This window comes from Sinocyclocheilus rhinocerous, unplaced genomic scaffold (assembly GCF_001515625.1).
Source record: "Sinocyclocheilus rhinocerous isolate Xijiao unplaced genomic scaffold, SAMN03320098_v1.1 scaffold1589, whole genome shotgun sequence".
Lineage (NCBI taxonomy): Eukaryota > Metazoa > Chordata > Actinopteri > Cypriniformes > Cyprinidae > Sinocyclocheilus > Sinocyclocheilus rhinocerous.
Genome location: NW_015648634.1, coordinates 24092 through 34250, shown reverse-complemented (window position 1 = coordinate 34250; position 10159 = coordinate 24092). Strand labels below are relative to the sequence as shown.

At 36.5% G+C, this 10159-nt stretch overlaps 2 protein-coding genes across 5 annotated transcripts in view; one reads left to right on the top strand and one right to left on the bottom strand.

Moving 5' to 3' along the window:
• LOC107710071 (exportin-T) overlaps positions 1–6142 on the top strand; it is a 24486-nt gene extending 18344 nt beyond the window's left edge. For all 4 annotated transcript variants that reach the window (XM_016514773.1, XM_016514772.1, XM_016514770.1 and 1 more), the window contains 8 exons: positions 440–725; positions 1761–1950; positions 2031–2147; positions 3483–3598; positions 3683–3730; positions 3855–3923; positions 5022–5078; positions 5195–6142. In XM_016514773.1, coding sequence (XP_016370259.1) covers positions 440–725; positions 1761–1950; positions 2031–2147; positions 3483–3598; positions 3683–3730; positions 3855–3923; positions 5022–5078; positions 5195–5221 — 910 coding nt within the window. In that variant the 3' untranslated portion in view covers positions 5222–6142. The remainder of the gene's footprint in view (positions 1–439; positions 726–1760; positions 1951–2030; positions 2148–3482; positions 3599–3682; positions 3731–3854; positions 3924–5021; positions 5079–5194) is intronic.
• Positions 5861–10159, bottom strand: part of rtcb (RNA 2',3'-cyclic phosphate and 5'-OH ligase) — a 16092-nt gene continuing 11793 nt past the window's right edge. Inside the window, exons 8-12 of the mRNA XM_016514774.1 lie at positions 9270–9445; positions 8272–8460; positions 7979–8089; positions 7782–7901; positions 5861–6993 (exon numbers count right to left, since the gene is read on the bottom strand). Of these exons, the coding sequence (XP_016370260.1) occupies positions 6886–6993; positions 7782–7901; positions 7979–8089; positions 8272–8460; positions 9270–9445 (704 nt within the window). The 3' untranslated portion in view covers positions 5861–6885. The remainder of the gene's footprint in view (positions 6994–7781; positions 7902–7978; positions 8090–8271; positions 8461–9269; positions 9446–10159) is intronic.

Here is a 10159-nt window from a genome sequence, read left to right as displayed (position 1 = left end):
TGTTTTTAATGTAAACTTGTGTGTGAATGAGAACTTAGTTTAGTACTCACATGCTGTGACAGCCGCTTTCTGTGCGTGTGCTTCGGATGTGTGCTTTCAGAAAACCGTATATCAGAAGTTAAAACTAACATGGTTTAAAACAGCGCGATAAACATGATAATCAGAACCAAAACAGATGTGTTTTTAGCAGATACGAGCTGTAATGGCGCAGCTCTATTCTTGAAAAGGGGGCGGGGAGCAGCAGCTTCTCTCAAAATAGGCATTTTCAAAATTATATAATAAATTAACTGTGGAGGATTTTGAGCTGAAACCTCAGACACATTCTGGGGACACCAGTGACTTATATTACATATTGTAAAAAGGGGCATAATATGTCTCCTTTAAGAAATCTTAACCAAATAAAGAGCCAGTTGCTTGGTGATTTGTTCCTCTTCCTCAGTCGCACCAGTAAGGCGTTTAGTAACAAGCAGACGGTGAAGCAGTGCGGCTGCTCTGAAGTGTATCTGGACTGCCTGCAGACCTTCCTTCCGGCGCTCAGCTGTCCTGTCCAGAGAGGGCCTCTGCGCAGCGCCGTGCGCTCCTTCCTCCACCGCATGATCATCTGTCTGGAGGAAGAGGTGCTGCCCTTCATTCCAGCTGCGTCGCAGCACATGCTGAAGGACTGCGAGCCCAGAGACCTGCAGGAGTTCATCCCGCTCATCAGTCAGATCACTGCCAAGTTTAAGGTTAGCAGAGGGCTGCACAATTAATCTGAATTTTTCAATTCAAGTTTATTTGTATATCGCTTTTCACGATACAAATCGTTGCAAAGCAACTTTACAGCAAATTAGGTTTCTACAATATTTAGTAGTAGCTTATCAGTGGTGACTCTGTTAATAAACGTATGGCAGAAATGTACGGAAAAATCTATTAAAGACGTAATCAAACAGATGATGAACACTATTAACAGCAATTATCATATGATGCAATCAAACTTATAGCAAAATGTGCTAGTTCTGTAAGTTGTTTCAGGGTTGGCATCATCTGAGGTCCTCTGAGGGGTTGGCATCATCTCTTCTCAGGTGTTCTGGATCCAGACTGATAGCAATGAGAATACAGCCTTGGTCTGACGCAAGAAGCAAGTCATTTGTAATTTTAACAAGTGCAGTTTCTGTGCTATGGTGGGGCCTAAAACCTGACTGAAATTCATTCATAAAATGTATTATTATTTTTATTATTGTTAATTTATATCCATATTGATACATAGTCACAAATTGTACAGCCCTACAAACAAGTACAGCAAACCTAGATTTCATAATTTTTATCAGAAAAATCTATAGTGTCGAACGCAGCACTAAGATCAAGTAAAACTAGCAATGAGAATGCAGCCTTGGTCTGATGCAAGAAGCAAGTCATTTGTAATTTTAACAAGTGCAGTTTCTGTGCTATGGTGGGGCCTAAAACCTGACTGAAATTCATTCATAAAATGTATTATTATTTTTATTATTGTTAATTTATATCCATATTGATACATAGTCACAAATTGTACAGCCCTACAAACAAGTACAGCAAACCTAGATTTCATAATTTTTATCAGAAAAATCAAAAAAAAAAAAAATTCCCAAATTGCACAGCCTATGTTAGTGCTACAGGAGGGTTTGCATTTACACATTTAGCAGTGACATATAATACATTCATATTAATGAAATATAATTCATGTATTGATAGTAGAAAGACTCATAATAATAATAATTCCTATGGACTCTCTCTTTCTCTCCCAGAACCAGGTGTCTCCTTTCCTCCAGGAGATCTTCATGCCTCTAGTGATGGCCATATTCGAGGTGTTGTCTCGTCCAGCAGAGGAGAACGACCAGACGGCTGCGTTAGAGAAGCAGATGTTGAGAAGAAGCTACTTCAGTTTCATTCAGACCATCGCCAGCAGCGGCATGAACGAGGTCATGGCCAGTCAGGGTGAGGCGCTGTCCTGTTCAGAAAGAAAGCACACCTTTGTGTCTGAAAATGTGAACTGACTTAATCTTGCTGTTTGGCAGAAGCTGAAAATATCGAGCGTGTGCTGTTCACCATCATCCAGGGAGCCGTGGATTTCCCAGACCCTGTCGCCCAGAAAACCTGCTTCATTATCCTGTCCAGACTGGTGGAACTATGGGGTACGAAAACACTTCAAGCACAGCAGATTCTGCAGCATATAGACATTTAATATGGGTTATTATCATTAACTAAAACTATTTACAAATATTTCTGTTAATTGAAATAAAGCTGAAATTAAATGCAATATAATTTTAAGTAGGGCTGCACGATTACGACTAAAATCATAATTGGCGATTATTCCTTTGAAATTGTAATTGCGATTATTAATTACGATTAAATGAATGATGTTTACACCTTTGTTTGAAGCAACTGCATGCCATATTTTTATATGAAAATAAACAAGCTGAAAACTAACTAAAAAATGTTAGCCTCAAATGTCAACTATACATCGGATTGGTTTCTTCTTTAAATAAAAAGGTAAAAATATGCATGGTATTATAATGTTATACTAAAACTAAAATTAAAACAATGGAAAAATCCTTAAGATAACATGTAGAAAGAAAAAAAGCATATTAAGCGTGCAGAATAACATAAGTGGACTTTGAACGATTGATTGCTGCTTTGAACGATTATGTAATTGTGGCATCCTTAATTGTAATCGCGATTAGAAATTCGATTAATTGTGCAGCCCTAATTTTAAGTGAAAAATTACTAACTGGAAATAAAAATCACAAATTAAACAAATAGTTAAAACTAAAATTAAAATAAAAGCTAATTCAAAATATGAATAATAACTATAATAGTATATAAATAATACTAAAGTAACACTGCTTTTAACATGTTATGCTTCTGGACTTTTAATAAGGGTTGTTATTAAAGCTATTAAAATATTTTTGTTAATTGAAATAAAGCTGAAAAAACAAAATATAAATATTAGATAAAAAGTTAAACTAAACTGGCAACTAACTGAAATTAAGTTGAAGTAAAATCACTAACCGGATATAAAACTTAATTTTAAATTAAACATAAATAATAATCTAAAAACAAAAGCACAATTATTAAAAATGTAATTGAAAATGGAAAAGTAAAATAAATAAAAAGCTAATTCAAAATGTTAATAAAAACAATAATAATATATAAATAATAATAAATTAACATGTTATGCTTCAGGCAGAATCTAGACTTTTATTATGGGTTGTAATTAAATAAAACTATTATAAATATTTTTGTTAATTGAAATAAAGTTGAAATACAATACAATATAAATATTAGGTGAAAACCTAAACTAAACAAATTAGAATAGTTGCTTTCGCAACTAACTGAAATTTAAATTGAAGTAAAATTACTAACTGGGAAAAAAAAAAAAAAAAGCCAGTTCAAAATATTAATACAAACTACAATAGTATAAAAATAAAAGTAAAATAACACTGCTTTTAACATGTTCTCTTTCTCAGGTGGAAAAGATGGTTTGGTGGGATTTCCAGATTTCATCTATAAGCATATCGTCCCAGCATGCTTCATGGCCCCTCTTAAACCAACCTTTGACCTTTCAGATGCCCAGACTGTTTTGGTACGTCAGTCAAGTCTTTTATAGACCGCTTCTATTTATTAAATGTCTGATGGTGATTTGTAATGTTTTGCTGTTCTGTTACAGACACTGTCCGAGTGCACGCTGACTCTGCACATGATTCATCTCAAAAGAGTGAGTCTGAAATCACCTCAACTGTGATTACTCTTATTTAGACCCGAAACCAGTTACATTCACCTTAGGGATGAGGAATAGTCAATGAATCTAACTGCAGGCTGTTTTAATGCTGTTTGCACAGGGGCTGGAGTGTATTCAGTTTCTTCAGGAGTATCTGCCTTCTCTGCAGGTCTCACCTGAAATCACGCAGGTAACGGACACACACCTGCTTCCATCAGGATCAGTGACATGCTTCAAGCATTTCATTTGATTACAAACTATTGTCAGACACAAACTCAAAGGTCTTCACTACAACCTGTCAAAATAAAAGTTCTGTTTAACTTCAGGAAATTGTGACATGTTATTAATGTAAAGTAGAATGTTCTTGTCAAAGTAATCATAATGATAATAGAGTTAGCTTTATTTTTAAGGAATATCACAATTTTACTTGTATTTTAATTTTAACAGTAAACCTGTTGTGCAGCACTTTGTTTGCCAAAAAATAAAAGGAATTCTATTTTAATTTGATCATTAAAAAGATTAAATTATGCCTTCATTTGATTGCCACTTTTTGATAATACATTTTTATTAAAGCGCATCAAAAAAAGAAAGAAAAAAATTTAAAACACAACACAGAATTTCTGAAATCAAATAAAGTAAAAGATTTCATAGGACCCTATTATTGATAAAATTCCATTAATTCAGTTGATTAGACATGGCTTTGATTAATACAATTTAATTAAACCATCAAAACGGTATACAGAAAAATTTAAACTAAAAACAGGATTTAGGAAAAAATAAAACTGATTTCCTATGGCCCTAAAAAATTACATTTTTGCTAAAAGTTTAATATTTTTGATTATGAACGTTTAATTTATCCATTAAAAAGGAATCCGGAACAATAAAAAAAAGGGGGGGGTGAATTTTTGATTACAAAAATGTAATTTATCCAATAAACGGAAATATAGTCAAATTAAAATGAAAAATCGAAAATTTGGGGAAAATAAAAATTTTATAGGACCCTATATAGGCCATTTTTTGCACCTACTCCTTAAGAGTGTGAAAAAGACAATTTAATAGCTTTACACATTTAAACATAATTTCAACTACGTTTTAACAATCTTTGCTACTGTCACAAGTTATGGCAACAATATGTACTTGATCATATTAGTCCTACAAGCTAAATCTTCTAGATAGAAGCTGTGGAAGTACAGACGCATCCAGACTGCAGTATTGTATGATGATGGCCATTTTTATTTTATTTATTTTTTTAGTTATTCTGATTGATATCAACTGCGTTTCTCCTCAGGAGCTGTGTCAAGTGCTTCAGCAGCCGGATGTTAAGGTTCTGAAAAACTACATGAAGGTATTTCAGGAGCTTTATGATTGAAACGCTAATTCATGTTGTCTTCATATATCAATGAGTGTTAAATTTTTAGCGCTCATTTTAACTTTAACTCAAGTTTCCCCCTGTGCATGCAGGTTTTCTTCCAGCAGGCCAAACTTTAAAACTGGAACTGTCAAGCGGAGCGTTTTGGGAGCTCAGCAGTCAACGCCACTTACAGACCACCATAACGACAGAGCTTAGCGTAGGAGCTACTTTTGCACTTAAAGAAGCGTAACCACACCCTTCCTGTCTGCGGGACACGGACCCCCAACAGGAGTCACGTGGTGATTGGCTGTCACGTGACGTGATCAAACCCCCACACCGACCTTGGCCCAATCAGAGTTGTGCTCTCCATGGAGGTTTAGCCACCTGGGCTGGAGGCGACGTCTGCGATTGGACGAGACGCCATACTGTAGGTGGGGTTTGTGAGGGTGGGCGGGGCTTCAGTCCTGAACACAATTTCAAGGGAAAATGCATTTCCATTTGAAATACAACAGTTTTGGTAATTGTTTGGAAGTATGACTTAAATGTTAAAGAAAATTCTGGAATGAATTTAATGAAATGTTTTTTTTTTTTTTGTGCGCGAGCTTAATTAAGAAGGGCCGGTTTAAGAATATTTAATTGCTACTTTTTCTTTTTTTTTTAACATGCATAAATGAAGCATTGGTTTTAGTTTGACGTGATGGGGTTAATAAATGGAAGTGCTCTTGATGTTGGGCTTTTTGGATCTAAAATGTCTTTTTGTTTTACTTTAATTGTTCTTAAACTGCTAAATCATCAGCAATCCCCTCTAGTTTTCCATAGAATACGGCATTCCCATCAAAGCTGTTCTGTAACTCATATTGTTTCCGAACACTAAACGTTTGTCCGCTCCATCACAGTCGTTTAATGCCTTTAAAGCCCACTTGAAATATGCAATGTAATGTTATGAACTGTGAAAATACTACGAGGTGGTCTGATCCTTGGATCTGCAGTGGGAATATTTTGGTTAAGTTACGCTGCTAGCAATTCTTGTTTGGAAATGTACTTTGTGTAAAAAAAAACCTCTGCTTTTGCTTCAGTCTGGTTTGTAGAAATGACCCGTTACGGCTGACAAAATGACAATCTGTGTTGGATTTTTAGAGACGCTGCATGTGTCTTAACCCTTTCAGCCCTGGATTCCACGTCAGCGAAGCGCTCAGCAAAGGTTTGGACCTAAACGTTTCTTGGGTCTCGACATCACATTGGCTTTAATGGTTAAAAATCATGATAGGAAAAAAATGTTAATCCAAAAACTGGACGACGAACTTGTAACTTTGAATATGAGAATGACCGTTAAAGATTGTTTCTTTGTCATTACCCATGAGCCTTTGCTTCAGACTTCCTGTGATTTGCCTAACACAGACCTGTTACTCAGAAATGCTCCAGACCCACTGTGTTTATGCCAAAAAAGAGGAGAGAGAGACGACACGAAAGGTAGACTGTGCAAACTTGTTTTATTTTTGATATGCTGGGAAAGGCGTTCTCACTCCCTTTTGTGGATCTTTTGTCATGACCAATAAAGTATTTACTAATCTCCGCCAGATTTCCAGCTGGAGGTTTATTTGAAGCGGCTGCGTTCACGTAATCATTCGAACAGATTCAGGAGAACAAGGCGCTGATGCAACGGTTTTATTCCACATTAGTAGCTCCGTGTAAACATGTTCACCCTTAAACCCGAAATGAAACAAAAAATGCTGGAGCCACTTCACCTTCATAAGTGCTAAATATTTGAGCTGCAGAGTCTTGCGTGCAGCATCGTGATGTTTCAGCCTTTAATCACAGCGATGGGTCTGAGCTTGATGGCCTTCTTACTGATGCCAGCGTCGTGGCACGTGTTCACTACATCAGTGACGTTCTTGTAGGATTCAGGAGCCTGATGTGCAAGATGCAATGAGTGTTCAAAAAAAGTAACAAATATAACAGCATAACATTTTTTCAGTGCATTTTATTGTGATTTATATATAAAATATTTAAAGATAAAACAATTTTCAGCTTTTTTGGAAACTTAATTGGAATTGTTTAAAATTTAATTTGCAAACAGGTGAACAAGTGGTGAATAATTTGTGACCATTTACATCACGAAGCAACAAAAAAAAGCATAATTATTAAATGCATTTTATTGGAGGATGATTATTTAAAAACAATTAATGTAAAAATAAATATCTAATAAAATAGTAAAAAATAAAAATTGTTTATGCGTTTTTGGATAATTAGAATTGAAAATCAACTATTTAAAACACAAAGCAGTTTAAATAAGTATTCAATGCATTTTATTGTTGGATGATTATTCAAAAAATATTAAAAATAGTTTCTGCTTTTTTTTTGATGCTTAAATTTGAATTTGTTTAAAAGAAAATGAAAAAATTTTGCAGATGAGTGAAACTTCTGGTTTAACAGCTATTCTAATTGACATGATTGAAAAAACTATTTTACATTTTTAAAAAAAAATCATAATACAATATAAATCTACTAAGTGATAGTTTAAAAAAAGATGAATTTGTGACCATTTAGTGGTAATATAATTTAAGTTTTTTTTATTGCAGCATGGTTATTTGAAAAACAAAAATTGTTTCTGTTTTTGGATGCTAAAAAAAATTGGAATTGGTTCTTTAAAAAGGGGGTAAAAAAAAGTTTCCAAATGACCGAATGAAGAGATCTCACCTCCTCCATCACCAGCTTGGGTGACGCCACTCTGATGGCGATGCCCATGTCTGCCAGTTTATCCAGAACGTCCTGGAAGTCCAAGTTGCGTCTGGATTTGGCTCTGGATAGAGCTCGACCCTGCAGCGTTCACAAACACACGTCAGACGGGTGAGCGCGACGACAATCACTGCAGCAGATCTGATCACATGACTCACCGCTCCGTGACACGTGGTGCCAAACGTCTCCGTCATGCCCTGCTCTGTGCCCGTCAGCACGTAACTGCAGGTGCCCATGGTTCCTCCGATCAGAACCGGCTGGCCTGTCAGCTGCAAGAGAAAACAACATGTTTCAGTTTATAGTCATGTGACGTCAACCACAAAGGAAAGTCGTTTTCAAACTCTCAGAGTAACATGCAGCTTGTAACACTCCAAAGAGAAAGGAAAACTTGAAATCGCATCATATGACCCCTTTAATAAATCGATCCAGAAGGAAGAATGGAGTTAGTCACCTGATAGTCGACAGGTATGAGTGGATGGTGAGGCGGGAATGCTCGCGTCGAGCCCTTTCTGTGCAGGAGAAGCGTCTTCTGTTTGCCATCCAGCATGTGCTCTTCCACCTTGGCGATGTTGTGCGAGACGTCGTAGATGACGTGCATGTCCAGATCGTCTGGTGTGGTGTTGAAGACTTTGGAGAAGGCCTGCATTGAAGGTCAGTATGAATGAACACGTTCAGCAGCAGAACTCACATGGGACGTTGTTTGTGTAGAGTGTAAAGTATGCACATGTTCTGTATGCTTAAAACATCTAGGGCTGCTCGATTATAATTATATGCACTGGGTTTTTTTCCCCCCATGCATAATAAGCAGTGTGTACAGCGGGAACAGTTGGGTGTGTGAGCCAGTGTTAATTTCGTTGACATTTTTTTCACTGACGATAATGAACTAAAACTCGTTTTGAATGATAAAAACTATGACGTAAATCTATTGACATTTTCGTCAACAAATAAAAACGAAACGAAAATGTTAGGGAGGGACGATTTGGGATGAGATTCATTCAGAACGAATCTGCTGCGTGGTTACGAGGTTAGAAATTAACTCTGGTGTGAGCTCACCTGTCGAGTGAGGAAGGTCATGGAGGAGCGGTTGACCCAGGCGTAGTTCCCGGCGGCCGCCATGCCCTTCAGATAGTCCTGACCCTCAGGAGACATGATGCGAGCGCAGGCCAGCTGACGGTCGTTCACCATGATCTTATCCCGCTTCATCGCCTTCTCCATCGCAACCAAAGCATCTAAACGCCAGAGTGAGAAACATGAAGCAGGTATGCCTGTCGCAATAATCAATATATCGACTTATCGCGCAATATATGTACATGACCTCAATCATTTTTGGTGAAGCAATATATCGCTCATTATATTTACTAGGACTAAAACTAAATGGCATTTTAGTCAAAAGACTGACTAAAACTAAATCAAAATTTGTTGTCAAAATTAACTCTGGTGTGAGCTCACCTGTCGAGTGAGGAAGGTCATGGAGGAGCGGTTGACCCAGGCGTAGTTCCCGGCGGCCGCCATGCCCTTCAGATAGTCCTGACCCTCAGGAGACATGATGCGAGCGCAGGCCAGCTGACGGTCGTTCACCATGATCTTATCCCGCTTCATCGCCTTCTCCATCGCAACCAAAGCATCTAAACGCCAGAGTGAGAAACATGAAGCAGGTATGCCTGTCGCAATAATCAATATATCGACTTATCGCGCAATATATGTACATGACCTCAATCATTTTTGGTGAAGCAATATATCGCTCATTATATTTACTTAATTTATGTCGCCATGTTTTGTGCATTCCACTTGCGCCCGTGTCTTTTGCAGCTTCTCGTACATAACGTAGTGCAATCATGAGGTTCCAGAGAATATTATTCAGTGAATTATTCTTGACTCTGTAGCTATCAAACAGCTTATAAACCTACTAAAACTGTAGTTTAAAAAGTTGATATGACTCCTGTCCTTTATTTTCTCCATTTGAAAACATTAGACATTTATTTTTCTTATTGTTAATATTAGTGTTGTTGCTGTTGATGCTTTTTATAAATAAAATGTTTTTTTTTTATTATTGTTGTAGTATGAAGATTAATTTTAACATGAATGACTGCTAATTTAACACTTTTTAAAAAAAAATGATGACTTTTGAAAAACCAAAGTGAAGTATGTTCTTACTTCACTCAGTCATTTATTTACTTTATAACACTAAATAAATATCGGTTATGCATATCGGTTATCGGGCACAGAAACATGCAAATAATTGGTATCGGTAATAAAAAAAAAACAATATCGGTCGATCACTAGTTACAGTGGGTACAGAAAGTATTCAGACCCCCTTAAATTTTTCACTCTTTGTTATA